General features: G+C 66.4%; 1 protein-coding gene across 5 annotated transcripts in view; it reads right to left on the reverse strand.

The window, feature by feature from the left end:
* Positions 1 to 20475, reverse strand: part of CACNA1H (calcium voltage-gated channel subunit alpha1 H) — a 58874-nt gene extending 38399 nt beyond the window's left edge. For 4 of the 5 annotated variants that reach the window (XM_027528169.1, XM_027528170.1, XM_027528167.1 and 1 more), the window contains exons 1-2: positions 20386 to 20474; positions 19796 to 20109 (exon numbers count right to left, since the gene is read on the reverse strand). In XM_027528169.1, the coding sequence (XP_027383970.1) occupies positions 19796 to 20091 (296 nt within the window). In that variant the 5' untranslated portion in view covers positions 20092 to 20109; positions 20386 to 20474. Of the gene's footprint in view, positions 1 to 19795; positions 20110 to 20385 lie in introns of all 5 variants that reach the window. The other variant, XM_027528168.1, reaches the window with a different exon arrangement.
* Positions 20476 to 20740: the final 265 nt, after the last annotated feature.

The raw sequence follows: 20740 nt of genomic DNA on the forward strand, positions 1-20740 counted from the left end.
TACACGTGCATGTACATCTCTGCACAGGAGAGACCTGGTCACCCAGACGGCAGGGACATGGGCCAGCAACTCGCAAGGGGCACTGTCCCCTTGCCCTCGCCCTACGTGGGCGGCTCCCTGCAACCCAGCTTCCCTACGAGTGTTGCTGGGCAACCGGGCATTTATTAAACAGATGGAGAAAGGCCAGGCCTCGCCTGCCCGCCCGCCAGGGGCGGCCTGCCCTCCCACGGCACCCGGGGCATCCCCGCGCAGTCAGGCCTCCCCACCCCAAGGGCTGACTCAGCCGGGCCCCCTCCTGGGATGGGGGAAAGGAGAAGGGCAGCTCGAGGCTGAGGTCAGGGACCCCAGAGTCCAGCCTCCACCAGAGGAGCCACACCCCTTCCCCATCAGTCCCCCGGACACTGGGTAAAGACAGAGCCCCACCCTGGGGTGGGGACAGCAGCTGGGGGCCCGCACAGCTGTTTTGATGCCCCAGGCAGGTTTGGGGAGCCCAGCCTCAGGGGTCGAGCGCCATCCACTGCCTCCACTCTGCCAGCCCCCAGGACGCAGCAGCAGAACCACCAGGCAGGGGCCCCAGGAAGGGGGGGGGGGTCCTGAGGAAAATAGAGGCAGTGTCCAGAACCTTCCAGATGAGTCGCAGGCACTGGGAGCTAAGGTGACCTCCCCCCTCCAGAGCAGAGCAGCCCCAGGGCTCCGTGGGCTTCTCAGGAAAGACCCTGCACAGGGGGTGGGACCCCATCAGGGATGCGGCTCCAACAGTGATGAAGCCACCGGGGGATGGGGCCCTCTGCCCAGGGAGGGTCCAGGCCTCCTCTCTGGCACCCCTCCTGCACCCTAGACCCAACCACCCCGCACAGGGTAATCTCCAGGCCACTGTGGGAGAGCCTCAGCCTCTCAGGGCCTTGGGGCTTAAGGCGGGCCCTAGAAGCCCCTGGGTGGGTACTCCTCACCCCTGTGCTGATCCCACCTCTGGAACCACTGGCTTCTCCAGCCCGAGCATCCTTCTTCCTCTGCCCACCCCCACTCCCCCTGCCTGGGGGTGCGGATGGCCTAGGGCCTGCCCCCGGGGCTGCCAAGGAGCCTCTGGAAGGACTCAGCCCATCTGGGGGGCAGGAGGCCACACATTCGGATGCCCCCCCACCCCTTACAGATGTCACACCAGGGCTTGGAGAAGGAAGCTCCCGGTTGGGCAGCAAGTTCAAGGCCTGCGGGAGCCCCTCGTCTCCTCTTCGCAGCCCCCAGGGATGCGACCCCCGCACCCAAGCAGACCCCCTGCCCACACTGCTGAGCTGAGCCGGGCACTAGGCCCCAGGCCCCAGCCCTCTGGAAGGTCTGGGCAGCCGCACTTGCTCCCCCAGGCCCCTCCGCACCCCCGAGGCCCTCTGGCCGGGTATGACCTCGGCCCTGCCTGTGTTAATAGTAGCAGTGACATTTTAAAAGGATGGTCCAGACCCTCAGGATGCCAGTTTCAAGGTGAAACTTGCTGGCCCTGGACTCGCGTCCCGGGACCGCCGTCTCCCCGCACCCCCACGGCCACCGCTCCCCAACCCCCGCCACAGACAGTGCCCCTGACATTTCAGCACTGACGCCGCTCGGACGTCTTGCCCGAGGTTCAGGGCCGGTGGTGCCCTGCTGCCTGGAGTGCGGAGTGGGCAGGTGGGAGCGCAGCTTAGACCGCGGCCCAGGACCACGCCTTCCTCAAGTGCGAGGGTCATGCTCTGGCCCGGGCCGGGGCCCCCTGCCCGCCCCCCACGGACACGTCCTCCCGGGTGTGGACTGAACTGTGTCCCTCCAAGTCCTATGCTGAAGCCCTACCCCGCGGACCTCGGATGTGACTGCATCTGGAGACAGGCCTTTAAAGAAGTGCTGAAGGTCAAGTGAGAGGCTACGGCGGGCTCTAATGCCTTGTGACGCAGGGGATCAGAACACGGACATACACTGGGGGGCACGTGAGGACAGACAGTGGCCTCGGGAGAGACCAGCCCTGACTGCGGACGTCCAGTCTACAGGACTGGGGGGGAATAAACATCTGTTGAGGAAACAAACATCTGCTGTTTGAGCTGCCTCGTCTGCGGTGCTGTCACAGCCACCCCGTGCAAACACACCCAAGTGCCACCAGGTCCTTGGGGGACCCTTCCTGCCCCCAGCTCAGTCCCGCCTTACCCGGGCTAGGACTCCCAGGGGCCGGCACGGCCCCAGTGCCCTGTCCCATGGGCCCTGTCAGTTGGGTGAAGAGATTTGGGGGAGTGGCTCGGGGGGAGGGGTCTGGCTGCCCAGACAGATGTACAGCTGGATGGACACTGGTGACTCCCCTGTGTGTGCGGGGGTCCCATTTTCCTCCTGAGACCACAGTTTACCTGCTGGATAAACCAAGGCCCAGGGCACATGGCCTGCCAGGCCACACTCCAATGGACACTCACCCTTGTGCCCCTGGTCCCGCGCTCTCTGGGAATCCGACATGGCCCGATGGCCCCCAGGAGCCCCTGCCTCCTGCTGCCCCAGCGCAGACCCCGCCCTCCCGGAGCAGCCAGCCCGCTGTCTCTGGCATGGCTCTGTCTCACCCCTCCCCGCCCCTTCCCGGTGCCACGTCCCACAGGAAGTCTCAGCAGCTGGGCTCACACGCGCAGAAGCAGGCTCCCCGCGCTTCAGGGGGCTGGGGCGGCCAGCCGCCAGCCTGGCAGGTACGGGCCCCCAGACCCAACAGAGACCCAACCCAGGCAAGCAGCACAGAGCTGGGCCCTTGGAGCTTCCAGGAAATGTCCCCCACAGGTGGGTGGGGGCCAGGGAGTGTCCAAAACACACGCATGTACTCCGCCCACGACCCCCATGCCCAGGACCAGGGAGGGAGACACTCCAGAGGCGCCTCGGGCTCCATCAGACGCTAATTAGAGCCCCGTGTGGTGCGTGCTCAACAGCAACAGAGGGGCGGCCGGCACAAACATTTCAAATGACACAGAATTTGCGCTTAATGGGCTGAAATTCTTTAAGCTGAGAGCCCAGCTGAGCCATTATGCGGCCGATTTGCAGGACGCGGAGAACACCGCATGGGAGCCGACTAGCGGGGCACTTCCCATGACCAGAGGGGCAGCGGCCCGGCCCCGGGGGCGGCACCCCCAGCATGGCCACCAGGGCACCCCTGAAGCCTGGGAGCCCCAGCCAGGTGTAGACAGGACCCAGGCGCAGAACGCAGGCTGCCAGACCTTCTCAGAGCACTGCTCATCCTACCCCCGCAGCATAAGGGCAGCCCCTTGGGGGACCCCTGCACGCAGCAGTCTTCGCTTGGTAGGTACACCGGTGCACACAGTAGGGCCACACTTCAAATGAGGTCACCCATTTACAAGGCCTCAAATTATGTGTGGCTGGGAATTTGGCCTGTGTGCACAACTGTGTCCTGTCCCAAGTCACGAATGAAGGGCAGCCTCATCAGGACACGCGTGGGACCAGGCGGGACCTGCAGGCCCGCTGCTGAGGGAGGGCACCTCTCCTGGCCGCCACCCGCCCGGCAGCCCCCTGTCCGCAGCCCTGGGCCCCGGGGAGCTCGCAGCCATGCTGGCTCCCCTCCAGCCGCCTGCCTTTGCATCGATCCCCTAATAACTCGATCCATTATGCCGGAGCAGGATTCTTGGAAACCGGCAGGAAAAGGAAGGCTTCTGCGAACGGTCTGAGTCGTTTTTTTTAAACTAACAATAGGGTGCCTCTCCCCTCGCCACTGTCGCGGGCTGTCCACCCTCGCTGTGCCCCTCGTGGGGAAGGGGCCCCGACGGCCTGGCCAGAGCTGCACCGTCCCTCCCAGGGCTCTAGGCCCCGTCCAGCTCTCCCCTCGAGTCCAGCCCGGCCCGGGATGTGGGCCCTCGTGGAGGAGTCACTCGCTGGTACTCTGGGAGGGAGACCGTCCACCCCCCACCCCAGCAATGGACAGAAGCTGAATTTACACCCGAGTCTCCCGGGCTCCCAGCTCCTCAAAGCACATGCCCTCTGGGGTGCAGCCCCCACAGGGCCAGGGTGACCAGCAGACCTCGGGCCCAGCCTCCAAGCAGGCTGAGCAAATGGGCCAGGGCAGGCGGCCAGGGCCCGGGAGCACCATCTCATCTGCAAAGCAGCGACCCCAGCGGCACTCCCTCCCTAGGGGGAGCCTGGAGAATTCTCCGGCAGGCGAGTGCTACTGTCCCAGGCTGGCGGTCCTGGCGGGGAACAGGACCCACCCCACCCTCACTGGCGCCCAAGGGCCCTGCTGTCTCCAGCTCTTCCATCAGGCCAGGGCGATAGACTGGCAAAACCCCACAATGCCCCTTTTCCAGCTGAATTTTTATGGTTTGGAAAATACAAACGTTTTTCATAAAAGACAATGCTATGGCAACACCTAATGAGTTTATTATTGTTTTAAATTAATGACTAAAGAACGATTTCTAAATTTCTTCAACTTAAACTCCAAGGAGATAAACAACAGAACAGAGGCCCATTGCAGAGACCTCCTGGGGCCTCAATCCATCATGCCCTGGGGTTCGGGAACCTGTTTCAGAGGTGGCAGAACAGGGTCTGGGTGCTCAACTGTGCCAGGGCTCCCAGCCTCAGAAGGATGACCCCTCCCTGCCCTGCCGGACGCCCGAGGCCCCACCCCCAGGGGCCTTCCTCCTGGGCCCGATTCAAGAACCCCCAGTCCGCAGCCAGTGCCTCCCCAGGTCCCCCTGGGTTCCAGTGGACACACCCCAACACCCCCAGGGGACCAAAGCACTTCTGGCCACACAAACATGGTTCCCACACCCAGTGCTGGCCGGGGGTCCCCATGTTATGTGTTCCCAGATGCCCCCTTCCCGCATCTGCCAAGGCCTGAGGGGACCACCCCTGGGCTGGCCGGGCCGGATGTACCTCTGCCCCACAAGGCCCTGACTGGGGGTCACTCGGGGCTCAGCAGGACCCTTTCTGAGGAACAAAGCCCACCCTTCCCACCGATGGCCCCTCCTGGACCTGGGCCTGGGCCAGCAGATGAGTTGAGGGGGGCTTGCTCCCCAGAGGGGGGTCGTGGGGTCTGCAAAGCCACCAGCCGGCCAGGACCAGCCCCCCAGCCCAGGTGGCTCTGCCAAGGAAAGCTGCCACCAGCCTCCCAGGTTGGGCCTCACCTTCATACCCCCTGGGGGCCCCCCGGATGCCTGACGCCCCAAACACGCTCACACAGCTCCACAGGCCCCCAGAGTGACCAAACGCTGCCTCTTGTGGCGTGAGGGCTACACTCAGCCCAGTTCCCTCCTGGCCAGCAATTCAAAGCATGTCGCCCTAAAGGCAAGGGGGCATCAGGGGACGAAGATGAAGTACACAGGTTCACACAGAAGCGGGTGCTGATGAGGGTCCCGGCCAGCAGAGGGTCCTGGCCTGCCGACACCCTGCCCAGCCCCCTCCAGAGGACATTCAGGAAGGGGTGGCAAAACGGGGGCATACCCGGTTGGCATGGCAACCAGGAAGCCAGCCCGACCTCAGCCAGACCATTATGGCTAGAGAGCGAGGCGTATTTTCTAATTAAAGTGGGAGAGGCGACATTGATCCTGGGTCGGTCCTTAATGAGGCGGGGGACCTGCAGGGGGCCGATGCAGGCCTGTTTTTCCCACCAGGCTCTTCCCCCGCCCCCTGAGCCTCCCTGCCTTCTCCAGTCCCTCTTTTAAGGTAAAACTCAGACCAGGCCACAGCTGAGTCTACCCAGCTTCAGATTCCACACCGTGCTGGCCCAGAGAAAGGCCCGGAAGGCGTGGGGAGGGGGCCGCCCCCTATGGAGGGCGGGTGGCAGCCAGCTGGCAGCCCAGAGACGCCCATCCAGGAGGCCACTGCGGGGCTGGCAGGGCTGGGGGTCCGGAGGCAAGCCCCCAGCGGTGCCCACCAGGCAGCTGGAGCACAGTGGAGGTGGGAGGCGCCTGGGAGGGGCGCGGGGGGGCACTGACTCTCCTCGCCCGGCCTCCAGAACTCTGCAGATAAACAGTCTAAATTAGGAATTAAAACATCGTTCGCTCCCACCAGCAGGCAGGCCAGCCGTATTTCAAACGTGCAAGAAACACCCCGGCCCCTCCCGGAGCCCCAGACTTCCCAGTGTGGGTCTGCAGGGTCGGCAGGCAGAGGTCAAGGTCAAGGTCGAGCACAGCACAGCCTGCTCCACCCCGGCTGGGGCCCGACGGGGGCCTCCCCAAGCCGGCAGGCTCAGAGCAGGGCCGGGACCCCAGCCCACCGTAGAGTCACGCGCTCTGCTGGGGCCTCCCAAGAGGCTCTGAGGAGGCCGGGAACCCCCACAGGCATCAATGACGGGGGCGGGGGTGGCACTGGGAATGCCCTTCCGACTCCCCCCTGCCCCCCCCCCCCGCCCCGCCCCAGGAGAGGCTTCCGTGGGTGCTGGGCAAGGATGTCCGCCCTCAGGCACTGTCCTGGGCCCCATGGGGCTGTAGCTCCTCCTCTCCGGGCTCCAGGGCCCACCCTCCCCCAGCTTCCTGCCCTCTCACTCCCAGGGGAGCAGGGGGCGGCCTGGAACAGGGCACAGCCCTGGGAGTGAGCACTTGGTGGAGGAATTCCAGGCGTCAACGAACTGGAGGGTCATCCCTGAATTCCGGCTGGAGGATGCCTGCTCCACCACGGATCAGCCCATGGGCCGCCAGGCTGGTCCAGAGGATGCCACCGCTGGGGGGCGTGGGGAGATGATTCAGGACCACGGTGCAGATGGGAGAGGGTGGTGCGTTGGGCGCTGGGAAGGCTGAATCAGCAACACAGGGGGCCCCCCGAGAGCCCCTCCCCCCACAGGGCCCCCTGCACGGCTGCCATCTGGGGCTGCCCCAGGCTGGAAGGAGATGAGTCTCGGGGTGTCAGCTGTCCTGGGGGCCCTGTTCTGACCCCTGCACTGACACCCCCACATGGACCACGACTCTGGGGGATGGTGGCTGAGATGAGCCTACTCTAGCAGCTTATAGAGGAAGCCACTGGCTGGGCGTGGGGGCACCTTGGACCTGTCAGCCCCCAAGTCACAAATCCCAGCCACAAAGAGTCAACAGACACAAGTCTGACCATACCTCAGGCCATGGCCACTGAGACAGAGAGAGAAAGGGCCTGGGGGGCTGACCCACGGAGCCCAGATGGCCAGAGTGTACACTGGTATCTGATCACAAACACAGCCCAGCCGCCTCTGACCTGTCCCCCGGGGGGCTGGGAGGACCCATGGAGCCCCCTGCAGACACCGCTTCACATGCCGTTCGCACAATGTCTCTGCCTGGACACTCTGGCCATGAGGACGCAGGGCTGTCCAGCCCTTCTACCTCTGGTCATTGTCTCCAGCAGGATGAGAGGACAGTCTTCCAGAGGGAAGCCTGATACTGCTGGACGGGCTGGACTAAGACCTCAGTGGCCACACAGAGGAGTGGGGCCCCGCACACCCAAAGCACTGCTGGGTAGTGGGTGTTGGTGGCCCACGACTCCTGGCTTTGTGCAGAGCTGAGGTCACCCCGGGCATTAACCTGTCCAGCCTGGTGACTTCGGGGAGCAGGGCAGGAGCATGTGGTCAGAGGGCCACTGTGTGACAGGCCCAGGTAGCCACGGATTCCAGGGGACAACCCTGGGATCCAACAGCTCTGGGGAGGTGCCATGGGCTGAGTGGCTCAGACCCTGGACCTCAGAACGCGGCTGTGTGGTGTTTGCAGACGGTGCCTTTAAAGGGGTACAGAGGGTAAAATGAGGTCGCCGGGCTGGACCCTCATACAGACCACGTCCTTATAAGAAAAGACCAGGACAGACACACACACAGCGGCCCCACAGGAAGACAGCAGCTACAGGCCAGGGACAGAGGCCCCAGGCTGCCCGGGAACGCGCCAGCTCCCGCCCCAAGCGCTCCACCCGCTGGTCCCCGTGGGCACTGAGCCCCGGCTGGTGCCAGCCTCCATCTCACCCCCGCCCCAGGCACCACACACGCTGGACCGAGCAAAGAGGCAACCCTCAGGGCTTGTCTTTCCAACAAAAGGCCACACTCCAAGGGCCCCAGCGCCTCCGATTCCTGAGTCTGGGGAGCCCGAGGTGTGGCCCGTGGAAGGAGGTGGGACGGCCAGTGGTGGGGACGCCCTGGTCACAGGCAAACTGGCCAAGGAGCCCCGGGGTCGCCAGGCCTGGAGCAGTCCTCGGCGTGCTAAATCGCTTTATGTAACTCGGGCCAGGCCGGTAAACCAGGAGCCCGGCTGGGGATTAGTGACAGGCGTTGCCACGGCAACCTGATTAGTCGGAAACGTGTCGTCCTAGGGCCTGGCGCTGCTCTGCAGAGGTAAAAGGAAACCCCAGAGATTCATTAGCAACAGGTTCCCATGGCAACCGCGCCAAGCTCATTAATAATTTTTTTTTATTCCTAGTGTGGGTGTTGAAATCCTCCAGAGGGCTGATGGAGGCACAGATCCGGGCAAACACACGCCAGCTACTCCCCCCACAGCCTGGCACCACCCCACCCATGTGCCTGCCTGTGCGCCAGGGTGCGGTGCCTGGCAGGCCGCACGCTTCCGACGGCTGCGCCTGGAAGGTCCATTGAAGGGAGACCCGGGTCAGAAGGGCTGCCCGACCCTGGAGGCTACCAAGACCCTCTTTCACCCTGACCAGACAGTGCTGCCCACCACCCAGGAGACACCCCAGAAGCATCTGCAGGAGGGCAGGTGGGCAAGCCCTGCTCCTCGGTGGGCTCAGGCTCGGGGCGGGGCGCGGTGTGGTCTCTGCTGCTCTCCAGCCTTCTCTCTAGGGACTACGGCCGAGACTGCTGCAGATCCACAGGCTCCGAGACCAGGTCCAGGGCACAAGGGGGTAGGAGATAGGCGCTGCTTCGGAAGATGTTTTGGCACCTCAGGCACTCTGACACAGCTCCCTGTACGCGGACAATTCCGCTCCGGGGCGCATGCTCAACTCAGACACAAGCGCTCACGGCAGCACCGCTCACAGTGCACTCTGACACAGCTCCCTGTACGCGGACAATTCCGCTCCAGGGCGCATGCCCAACTCAGACACAAGCGCTCACGGCAGCACCGCTCACAGTGGAAAGATGCAAACAGCCAGGCCCACCGGTGGTGAACGAGGAGACAATGTCCCACCATGTCAGCCCCGAAAGGAGCGGCGCACTCTCCTGCTATGGCCTGGATGAGCCCAGAGAACACGTGTTCAGAGAGACGCCAGACACATGGGTCACTTCCGTGCGGTTCCGCTCCTATGAAATGCCCAGAGGAGGCACATTCGGAGATAAAACACAGGCCGGGGGCGGGGCAGGGGGCCCCAGGAGTGCGGGTGCTGACTGCTGACAGGGACAGGGTCTCCTGCAACAAAGCCCCAGAACTGACTGCAGCGATGGCTGCACAACTGTGACTACAGCAGAGAGCAGTCCACCGTGTGTGACTAGCACAGCGCGTGGCCTTACGTCGCAACGATGCTGAGAGAAAGCAGGCACCTGGGTGGGGCTGTCTGAGCTCTGAATCCTGGGGACGTGCAGGGACCCACTCTGACCCTCTGTTTCCTCATCGGCCGACAGGACTTGGGTGAGAAGTGCCCCCAGGCCTGAGACACAGTGAGGGTCACCCCGCGGCAAAGGTGAGCCTGGTTACCGTTGTTCCTCCGCCCTGAGGTCAGAGGTGAGCAGGTGCCTGGACCACAGGGACATGTAGCAACGTGACCCAGACAGAGCCCAGCACGGCCTTCCAGGCCGAGGGACACCCCGGGAAGGACCCGGCACACTGAGCGGCCTGCCCCCTGCCCGCCCACGTCCTGGTGACACCCGAGTGAGAAAACACAAATGCAGAGGCCCTGCCACTCCGTCCGGGTGGCTGGATGTGAATCTACAAACGGGCCAAGTGGACATGTGCACACGTGGCCCAGTGGTGTCTGCAGGGTGGCTGAGGGGCGGCCGCAGGGTCTCCTTCCCCTCAGGCTCCAAGCTGGTTCTCCTCACCTCTCCGTCCTGTCCCCTTGACCCAGATTTCAGTGGCTCTGGAACCACACTGAGGAGTTCCGGGAAGCCCAGTGTCTGACACGCAGACCCACACCAGGGACGCGCTGCCTGAGCCTCCCGCCCCAGGCCCCGCTGGCTGGCAATCCTGACGCTGCCCCTGGCTCCTAGAGTGCCCCTTGGGGCGTTGAGGGGCTGCTGGGGTCCTTCCCAGGGACCCCGAGGCTCCACGCTCAACCAATCTCCTTCCGCCTCCAATGCACCCCAGGCGGTCCACCCGCAGCCTTGTGCCCCTGCTGGGGGCCCACTCTGCCTCTCCCAGCGTCTGCACCCCGCAAGAGGTGTGCTTCACGTCCTGGAGCCCACTGAGCCACACGACCGAGCCCATGTGTCCACGGAACACAAGCTGCCTGAACCAAGCGCCTGGCCCGCCACACCCAAGGCACAGCACGCGCCAGCTAAACACGGCGGCCCGTGCAGAGTCACGGGGGCGCAGCAGGCCAGGTCCCATTCTGGGGCCAGAGCCGGGTGGCTCCCCTGCCAGCAGGACTCGGGACGCGTCCTCATCCATCTCGATGAGGCGCTGATGCAGGCTGACTCATCAGACTGTGGCCAGGAGACTGCTTGAAAGACAAAGGGACGCGCAGGGCGAGCAGCGTGCCGCCACCTGGCCAGGAGAGGGGTCACCCCCGCACCTCCCGGTCACCCCCTCACACTTCCCCCCCGGCTCGCTCAGCCCCGAGGCACGTGTGCCAGTGGCAGCTTCAAAAAGCAGTGGACACAGATCAACGTTCAGTGGGCCGTCCCAGCCGCCCCTTCTAAGGAGAGCACGGAGGCCCCCCGGCCCTGAGGTTCCTGACTGTCAGATGTCCCCACACCTGTCTCCTCGCCTCCACGCCAGGAGCCTGGCCTCCAGCCGGGCACCCAGGGACCCCCCCACCCAGCCTCAGCTACCCCCAGCAGCCCTGGGACACCCACTGTTCAGGCCTTCACACCCTAGTCCTGGTAGACTACCCCACAGGTCCACCCCAAACACTGTCCACCCAGGACCAGCCGTGGTCGTCCTCAGCCTCAGCGAGGCCTGGGTCTCATCTGTCAGTGTGTCCTCTGCCTCCTGCCCTGGCCTGCCCCCCTCAGCTGAGCACAGCCCCTGAGCCCCGGCCCACTGGGAAAGAGCCTCACAGCCTCGAGGGAGCCCAGCTGGCCTGAGCCAGAGCCCTGGGGACCGGGAGAGCCAGGCCTGGGGCAGGGCCCTGGCCCCGGCTGAGGAAGCCCAGGGCTGGGCTCCAGGTGGGGGGCATCGGGGGAGTCCAGCTCCAGGACTGAGGCTGCCTCTTTCCTGGCTACCTGGGGCAGCGCCTGGCAGGAGAGGGTGTGGCAGTAGCCAGAGCCAGACGCCCCCCGGAGCCCCTGCAGCTAGAGTGGGACCCCAGCCGGAAGCCAGCCGTCCACACTGCATTCCTTGGGACACCCACGGCGGCCATAGTCTCAGGAGGGAGCCAGGCGAGGCTGGACACCGGGGTTCCCACCACGGCCACTGTACTCCAGCCACAGCGGGCAGTGGAAAGCCCAAAACACAGGTCACTCGCTGAGCGAGGGTCCCAGACGCCCACAGGATCTCTGCAGGCTCCATCTGGTGGAAACGCAGCTAAAGGCCTAACATCCCGGATGGACACCTCCTCAAGGACACCCCCCCGCCCCGGGCAGGCGACCTCCCAAGAACCCCAGAGACACAACCGTTCGAGGTCTGACCGGGCCTCCCTGGTGACGAGGCCTCCAAATGACCGATTTCACGGCTGGTTTTCCCCGGGTGGCCAAGCTCCTCGTGGAGAGGGGAGGCTGACCTGGGGTGGATGGTGCGATGTACCTGGCAGGGCCACCTCCCACCGGCCTGTCCCCACCACCTGCCTCTGCCTCCAGAGCCAAGCCCAGGTGCGTGAGCCCAGGTGCGTGAGCCCAGGTGCACGAGCTGGGGAGGGCCTCCCAAACAAAGCACCACAGCCCTGGGCTCACACTGCAGGAATTCTCACAGTCCAGGGGCCGGGGGTCTGCAATGAGGGGTCAGCAGGCCGCATGGGGACCTGTCCAGGCCCCTCCCAGACCCTGGAGGCTGCAGGAACCTCGATCCTGGGCGTGTGGCCGCCTCACGCAGCGACTGCTTCCAGCCTCATGTGGCATCTCCTAGCATCTCTGTCCACTCCTCTTAGAGGACACCCGTCAGTGGGTCCAGTGCACCCCAGCCCAGTCTGACCTCATCCTAACACAACCGTGTCTCCAAAGACCCCACTTCCCCACGAAGTCCCTTTCTGAGATTCAGGTGGACATGAATTCAGGGATACGTTCCAGCCAGTGCACTCGCCTACCCGTGTCGGTCTGTGGATGAAGGGCACGCCCACAGCCACGCTGACGCCCAGCCTGCCCACTCCGACCGCCCCAGCACCCCCACTGGCCCAGTCACTCTGTCTGGGCCTGCAGCGACGCTCCCAGCTTAGGGCAGGGGCCCCCAACCCTGCTGCCCTCCCGTCTGCTTTTCTCCACCCCTGTTGCAGGCTCCGTGGGGCCCTCAAGGGCCTGCCCTCCCTCTGCCCACGGCCAGCACAGAGGGCAGATCCCGGAACATGCACACAGCTCCACATGGGGCTTGGGGGACATGCGTGTCCCAACTGACAGGTGGCCACCTGCATAGTCACAGGAAGCACTGAGTCCCAGGATGAGCTGGGCTTGCCCCAGACCCCCCGGGGTGCCCACAAGCGGCTCAAAGTTCAACCTGGTGGCGCCAAGTGGGCGGCCTGGGCCTGGCACCTGAAACCTGTGGGGAGGCCCCACAGGCCCTGCCCAAGAGGCCTTCCCTGGCCAGGGGGGCCGAGAAGGCCCCACCGTGAGCCCAGGCCCGCCCGCTCGGCTCCTCAGGCCTGCTCCCAGGGGAGTGGCCGGCACTGAAGCCAGCCCAGCAGATGGGCCCCGGCTACCTGACCTCCCCAGGCAGGTGGGGCTGGAGCACCCCTCCAGCACACGCCTGCCCCTCAGCACAGAAAGGCCAGGTCCAGGAGGCAGCCCCGGCCCCCAGGCCCGAGCCCACAGCCCTCACTGCATCGGCCTTCACTGACACAGACCTGGCCCCCTGAGAGGCCCCACCGCCTCCCGGACGTCACCCAGCCCCTCCCCGCTTCAACGCCCAATGCTGCCCACTCTCCCTGCAGGCTGCGGCCGGGGGACCCCGGCACGCTCAGAGCAGGGAGGTGGCTGTGCCTCCGGTCAGGCCTCCGAAGCCTCTGTGGCTCAGCCCTCTGAGCAGCTGCTCTGAGCTGGACGAAGCCTTCACCCCCTACACCAAGGTGCTCCACAAACCCCACTCTGTCAGTGACGGGAGAAGAAAGAGGAACCGTGAGAGGCCAGCACCCCAGCTGATGGAGGGGTCCCCAGACCCTCCTCCCCAGGGTCCCAGAGGCCCCAGCCTAGCCGTGGGGATGTCAGGGGCTGTGGCCCCTGAAGAGGTGTCAGGGTGCCCCCACAAGCATCCCCAGGAGAGCGACAGCCCGAAACGTGACCACCGTGGCCAGGGCCCCTGCTGGGTGCCAGTGAGCAGGTGGGCAGCAGAGAGGCCCCTGCAGCCCGGAAAAGGGGTGCTGTCCCCGCTGCCCCAGTGCCCTGACCCCACCTGGGGGCAGCGGGGAGGGGCCAGCATGAGCAAGCGGGCCAGCCACCGCCTGCCAGGCCTCTTGGCACCAGCGTCAGGTTGGGCTATGCCCAATTCAGGCAGCGGACGGGGGCTGTGCCCACCCAGCAGGACTGGCTTGTCCCCCAGCCCCACTCCCCCTTCCAGAATGCAAGCGTCTCACTAACATCGGCTCCCTATGACGGTTCAGGCAGCTCCACGCGGGAGGGAGAGCTGACACCAGACAGGGCTGGGCCACCTGGACCGTCCCAGACCCAGCGGGGCAGGTGGGCTGGTGGCAGCCAGACAGCCCCTGTGGGAGGCCTCGGCCCTCTACCACGTCTGCCTCCAACTCCGGCCGAGAGTGAGGCTGACACAGGCTGCCCAGGACACGGCCCTGGCTCCTGTCGGCATCACGCTCAGGAAAGGGGGTGCTCCCGGGACCCCTGAAGCCCCCCTCACATCTGGGAGCCCCTGGGGGCCACAGAGGCGGGCGGCCCCCACCGTGAGGCTCCCTGCCCGCTCTGGTCCTGGGGGCACAGAAGGAGCAGCGTCCGCGCTGGAACGCTCTAATTGAGCACATCCATCAGCTGTCCCCACTGATCGGAGCTCTGGGCTCGGCCAGCACCGGCGACACTCTGCCCCGCCCCGGCACCAGAGGAGCCCACGCCCCGGGGCTGGGAGCACGGGTGCCCTGGCGCCCGAGAGGCCATGCAGAGCAGCACGGCCTCGCCTCCCCAGCGGCGTGTGTGCGCGTGTGCGTTCGGCGGGGCCCCTCCTGACGAAACGACAAGCCGCTACTCACTCCGTGAAGACAGCACAGCCACACAGCCCCATCTGTCATCCAAGGCGGGCGCGGCGCGCAGGCTCTGGGGACACTGCCCAAACTCGTTGCCAGCTCGCCAGGGCCGGGCTGCTTGCCTCCCAGACCCGTCCTGCCCGGCTCCCCCCATCCCTGCCGGGGAGCTGGGCCCTAAATCACCACGTGGCTGCCAGGATGGGCGCCCGCCTGGAAACTCAGCGGGGCCCCACGTGACTCAGAGGTGTTCCCGCTTCTGTCAAAGCGAACCGCTGCGGGGAGGAGGAAGCAACTGGTCCTCCATGCCCCTTGCGAGGAGGAGAGAAAGGGAAACTGGCCCACTTGGCTAGCTGGGAGGGCGGCCACTGCTGCCTGGGAGGGCGGGCACACGCGCGTGAAAGGAGATAACGCGTTTCCACCCGACCTTGACGGCCGGGCTAAGGTCTGGACTCCAAGCTGCACACAGGCTGCACGGACTCACCCTGTGGATGTTTGACAGGCCGGCCCATCCCCCGCATTCCTTCCCATCCTGACCCTGGAGCTGGGCGTCTCGCCAGCTCCAGGAGGGTGAGGGGGGTACCCGGACCACCTCTGAGCACTGCACCATGCCAGGAAGGGTGCCCGCAGCCTCCTGCAGCAGGACGGAATCTGGGTGGTCACCATGGGGCGCCCATGGCCTCCCCTCGAACCCCAGACCGCCCTCCACCTGCCCTGTGCTCCACTTCTCCCCAGAGTGGTCCCAACACGGCCCCTGCCCAAGAACAAGACACAGCCTGAGACCCTGGGCCAGCTCACACCCACCCTCCACGCTCACAGGCTTCTCTGGCTGCCCGGCCCCTCCTGCCCCACCTCAGCACACCCGCCACCCCTCCTGTTGAGGGCTGTGTGCGGTCCGCCTCGGGGCCTTTGCACGTGTCACTCGGCTGCCTGGGCCATCCCTGCTCCTCGTCCACCCTCCCCTCCTCCCCACAAGGTCCCCGTGAGCAGGGGGCTCCCTGACTCCGCCTGCCCCAGGACCTGCAGCACGATCAGGCCAGAGGCCGACACGCAGTGGAAGTGGCCTGCCGGGAGGGCCCGGGGCCCAGCACAGGGCCCAGGGGGGTCTGCACAGTGAGGCCGCCTAGCCCCACCCCCCAGGGCACCCCCAGGCCCAGCTGGGAAGCAGGTGTGGGGGCGGGGGCCGTGCTCACGTCACCATGTGTCACCGTGCCACACACGGGCACTTCATCAGTGCTCCTGGCGTCTGCCGACTAATCAGGCCGCCAGAAGCTGAAGCGACACCAACCGTCTGCCCGCGTCAGGGCCCCGAAGGAGCCCAGGTGGGGAACAGGGCGAGCCTAGAAGTCTAGGCCCCTTCAGGCTGGGGGTCAGCCAGGACCCTTCCCGCACAGTCTCACGGCACTGAGTGACACAGACACAAGCCAGGCCCTCCTGGGCAGACATGCCTCAGCTCACCCCAATTTCCCCTTCTATAGCCCCCTGCCTTCCTGGACCTTGCACTCACCTGAAGAGCCCAGCCCAGCCTCACCTCCTCCAGGAAGCCCTCCTCAACACACCAGCCAAGAGACAGACTATCACACCTCGGCTCTAAACTCAGGGTCCCACGGGAGCTCAGGCCCGTGTCCAGGGGTCCCAGGAGCAGGCACCCAGGGACAGGGCTCCCCTCCCAACCTCCTGCAGGTTCTCTGAGATTGCCTCTCCACTGCGCCCCCCTCCACCGGCTCTCAGGGAAATGTCCTTCCCCAGGAAACCCCCCTACCACGAAGCCCTATCTCTGCCACCAAGGTCTCTATTTCCACTGCCCTCCCCACCCCAGGACACATGGCCTCAGAGCCCGGGGTGGGGTGCTGGGCAGACCCAGAGACACTCGGACACACACATGGCGGCTCCTTCCAAGTCAGAGAAAGTTGGGGCAGCTCCGTCAGCCCGGGCCCCACCGGCCGAGGGGCAGCAGGCCCCGGGAAAATAACACACGGCGGCATCAGGATGAGGACCCAGGACCAGGGGCTGGGGTGGGGGTGCTCAGAAGCCGGAGTGCCCCCCGGCCTGGGCGCCACAAAGCGCTCAGCGGCCACGGGCTCAGGAAGGGGAGGACACAGACCGTCCACTCACGGCCAGTCCGTGGGGCCAGAGGGGGCAGACGGGGGCCTGTCCCCTCCCATCCGCATCCCCACGCCCCGCGTGTCTCGCTGGGATGCCCGCGGGGAGCCAAGGTGCTGGCAGTGAGCACAGGGGAGCGGCAGGACGCCTGCGACAGCGGTGTCCACAAGACACCGTCAAGGGCCTGGACGCTGGGCCTCACCTCCCTGCTGGGCAGCGCCCTGCCAAACCCGCGGACGCGGGAGCCAGGCCGGGCTCACCCAGCACCGTCCTCAGCCAGCCCTGTGACCTTGCCTCGTCCTCTGTCTCCTCTGAGCCCTGCGCCTGGGGCGTCCGCTGCCGGGCCCCTGGGACACACCTCCTGGGCACGTCCACCGGCCCTGAGCCCCCAGGTGCCCCCGCGGCCACCCCCCAGCGCCTCGGCGCCGGCTTCCGCAGCTCCCGGGGAGGTGGTGGCAGGGCCCCCTTCCCAGCCGACGAGCACCCCTGGGAGGCCCCGCCTGGCCTGGGTGCTGGGACGCGGCAGCCACAGCACAGGCAGTGCGAGTCAGGAACCCCGGGGGAGCCCGGGCGGAACACAGCCCCACGGCGCGGGCTGCAACACAGATCCCACCCACCTTCCGCTATAAATAAACCTGTGTAGGAGACACAGCACTCGACCCAAAAGTTCCAGCACCATTATATTTTCAAAAAGCGAAGGAAATTAATAAGGACACCGGCCGCCCTTGGGAGCTCCTCTGCTGTGGACCCAACATCCTTCAAGGCAGACAGGACACACGTGCTCGTCTGTGTGGGGGGCCGTTCACGCCACGCAGGGGCTCCCGAAAGTCCAGGCTTGAGGAAGGCCCCTGCCTGTGTTCCCACTGCTGGTCTCGTCCCCACGCGGGGCTGAGTTCGGCAGACTGGCTGGGGTTCTGCCTGCCTCTGGGGAGCATCGAGTGGCTTCATGGCATGTGGGTTCCCAGAGCAAACCCAGTCACCCCATCTCCCTCTCCAAGTTTACCCTCCGCAGCAGAAGAGGTTCCAGGAAAGGACGCTGGGAGCCGCCAGCATAACACCCACCTACAGGGCAGGGAACCAAGGCCAAGGGGTGTCCTCTGGCCCCAGGATGGACACCACGTGGGCTCTGGCAGACAGCAGGCCACCCACCGAACCCCAGCCTCTCACAAGGAACCTGAAGCGCTCGGAAAAGGCTCGCTGAGGCCCAGGGGCTTCCCCGAGGGGACCGGGCCCCCCAGTCCGGGCGCACTGAGGCACCCCTGCACCAGGGCCTGGCACCTGCAGGACGTCACAGCCATCCCTACTCGCTAGGGGCCTGACAAGCCCACCCCACTCAACACAGGCAGCCTCTCCACAGCCAGGCTGGGAAAGACGATACCAGGACCTGAGCTCCCCCACACCCTGCCAGTCGGAAGGGTACTCCCAGATTCCCTGCCCCTGACCCGGCGGAGGGCTCCTCCTCGCCTCTTGACACCCTCCTGCTCCTGGAGTCCCCAGGAGCCCAGGGACAGACACACGGGCAGGTGGTCCTGCCAGCCCCACCCCCCACCCCCTGGGGCCCCCCCCACCCGCATGGAGCACCCCCCCTCCCCTGCACTGAGGAACACAAACAACCTTGTCAGACGTCCCGAAGGACGCAGCCCGCCCGGAACATCCAGAACACAGGGTCAGGCGGGACAGGGACAGGGCGGCCAGACGCGGGGGCTGTCAGGAGAGAGAAAGTGCAGGCCCTGCTCCCATCCTTCCCTGACTGGTCCCCACGTGTGCCTGCAGATGAAGGACACGGCAGGGGGGCTGCCTCCCCTCCCAGGGCCTCATGGTGCCCACTGTATCCCCCAGCACCCCACCCAGCCGGGCCACCTTCCCACCCAAACCAGGTGGCCTGGAGATGCCCAGGGTTTTGGAGGGAAGACCAGCCTACAGCTCCTCTGCAAGCTCAGCCTGGCAGCTGCTGGGGGCTGAGGGGGGCCCCAAGCCCACCCAGGAGCTGTGGGACAAAGGCAGGCAGGGGAGCCTGCTGCCATGCTAGGGCGGCAAGTGGCCACGGCCCTCAACACAGGCCACGACGGACCCCTTGCACAACCGGCATTGGAGGCGGGGGGGGGGGGGGCGGCGGGTGTTGGCTACTCTGACTCAGCCCACGTTTGGATTTCAGGAAAGAAAAAAAGACAGGGTTTGTTACTTTCCTGCTACACATTCCTCTTTCCTATGTGATGTTTGTACAGTTAGACACACAAGGTAGGAAAAATATATACACGCATCGCTCATGCGGCCTGTCTCCTTCACGTGGACAGGGAAAGTTCACGTGCAAGGTCTCCCCTCCACCAGCCTCCTTTCCTCAGTCCCCCACCCTGCTGTCACCCAATCCCTCCAGGCCAAGGGGAGGGAATGCCTGGTGCCCACAGCCCAGCCACCTGGCAGCCAGGGGCCCGCAGGAGAACTGGCCGGGACACAGCGAGCCAGGGCCCACTGACAGTCCCCAAAGGCCACCTGCTGGGGGTCCCCAGCTCTGCTACCTGTGTCCCAGAAATGCCCCCTGCCTGACCCAGCTCTGCTCTAGAACCTTCTCTGAAAGTCTGTGTCGCTCTCACCAAGAGCAAAAAGAGAGGCCCCTTCCTCTTGGGTCAGGGAAGCACCGGGAGAAGGGACACCAGGGTGCGGAGCGCGTGCCAGCTGCCTCCCTGCCCCCCACCCCCAGCTGCGCATGACTTAAATCGGCCCCAACACCGAGTTCAGCCTGGAAAGGCGAGTTCACAACCGACGTCACCGCCTCTCCCCACGGAAAAGGACCAGCGAGAGAGCAGGGCTTCCCGGCCCCCAGGGTCTCCCAGACTCTCCCAAGCGCAAGGGACAGGGAGAAAACTTTGATCCCTTATTGAGGTCCCGCCGGCCCCCCCTATCCCCCACCGCAGTGAGGATCCTGCCTCAGGCCGGAGGTCCTGTAAACCCGGAGGGAGGAATTCCCGTCCTGACCGGCACCCATGGGGGCGCAGGCAGTGCCCACTTCCCTCCCGGCCACCAAGCCCGCGATGGCCTCGCCGCTTCTATTCCACCCTCTCTTGTCCGGAGCTGGCTCTGGAGCGGGGACACCCCGTTTTGGATCAAGAGAGCCGCGGCCGCTGCCCGACAAAGCGCAGCCCGGGGCCGCCTCTCTCGGAGGAGCGCTCCCCTCGCGCCCCTGTACCGCGTCCTCCGCGCACCCAGACCGCGCCAGGGCCAAAGAGCCCCGGCGTGGGAGGCACACGCGGGAGGGGGTCCCGCGCCTCGGAGTCCCATGCCCAGGATCCCCGCACCCCCGGAGGCCCGGGAAGGATATGGGTTACAGACCAGCCGGAGACACCAGCTGCGCGGCCGCGTGGTCTGCCCGAGACAGAAGAAGACGGTGGCCGCCAGCGCCGGGTACGGGACGGGCTGCTCCTCGTCGGCGCCCAGCTCGGCGCCGCGCTCGGCCGCCGGACTCTCGGGGGGCGACGCACTGGGCCCCGACCCCCGCTCCGCCTCTGGCCCCGGGGCCCCAGGGCTCGCCGGGGACGCCGCCGCCGCCGCCGGGCCCGGGGCTGGCGCGCCCAGGGGCACGCGGACCTCGTCGGCCGCCTGCACGCCCTCGGTCATGGTAGCGGCTGGCAGCACCTGCAGGGGACAGGCGGTGACCAGGTTCCGGGAACGACACCCTCGCCCGCCTCAGGCGAAGCGGGATCCGCGGAAACAGCCACGGCCGCCGGGATGTCTTTGTCTTTTCTCATTAGAGACAAATGCGCCCCCCGCCCCCTCCCGCCGGCGAGGGCTGGGCGGCCCCTCCCCCACCGCCGGGGCGGGGGCCGGCGCCCGAGGGGCTCCCCCGCCGGCCGCCTCAAGTTGAAGAGGGTCCCGGCGAGCAGCGGGGCGCGCGTCCTCGCCGCGTCTCACCTCGCTCCGGCTGCCGGCGGCGTCCCCGCGGGCATCGCCCGGGCGGTGCGGTCACCGCGGACCCGGCGCGGCGACTGGCCCCGGCTGGAGCCCCGCCGCCCCCGGCCCGCGCCCCCAGCCCGCGCCCCCGGCCCGCCGGCTCCCGCTCCGGCTCCCGCTCCGGCTGGCCCGGCAGCGACGGCGGCGGCCGCCGGGAGCAGAGGGCTCCGCGAGGCGGACGGGCGCGGGGCGCCGGGCGCGGGGGGCGCGGACCGGGCGGCGGGGCGGCGAGGCGGCGAGCGATCGCGGATCCCGTCCGCGCTCCGCGCAGGAAACTTCGGAGTGAGCGGCGGGCGGGGCGGGGGCGGGGCGCGGC

This window comes from Bos indicus x Bos taurus, chromosome 25 (genome assembly GCF_003369695.1).
Source record: "Bos indicus x Bos taurus breed Angus x Brahman F1 hybrid chromosome 25, Bos_hybrid_MaternalHap_v2.0, whole genome shotgun sequence".
Lineage (NCBI taxonomy): Eukaryota > Metazoa > Chordata > Mammalia > Artiodactyla > Bovidae > Bos > Bos indicus x Bos taurus.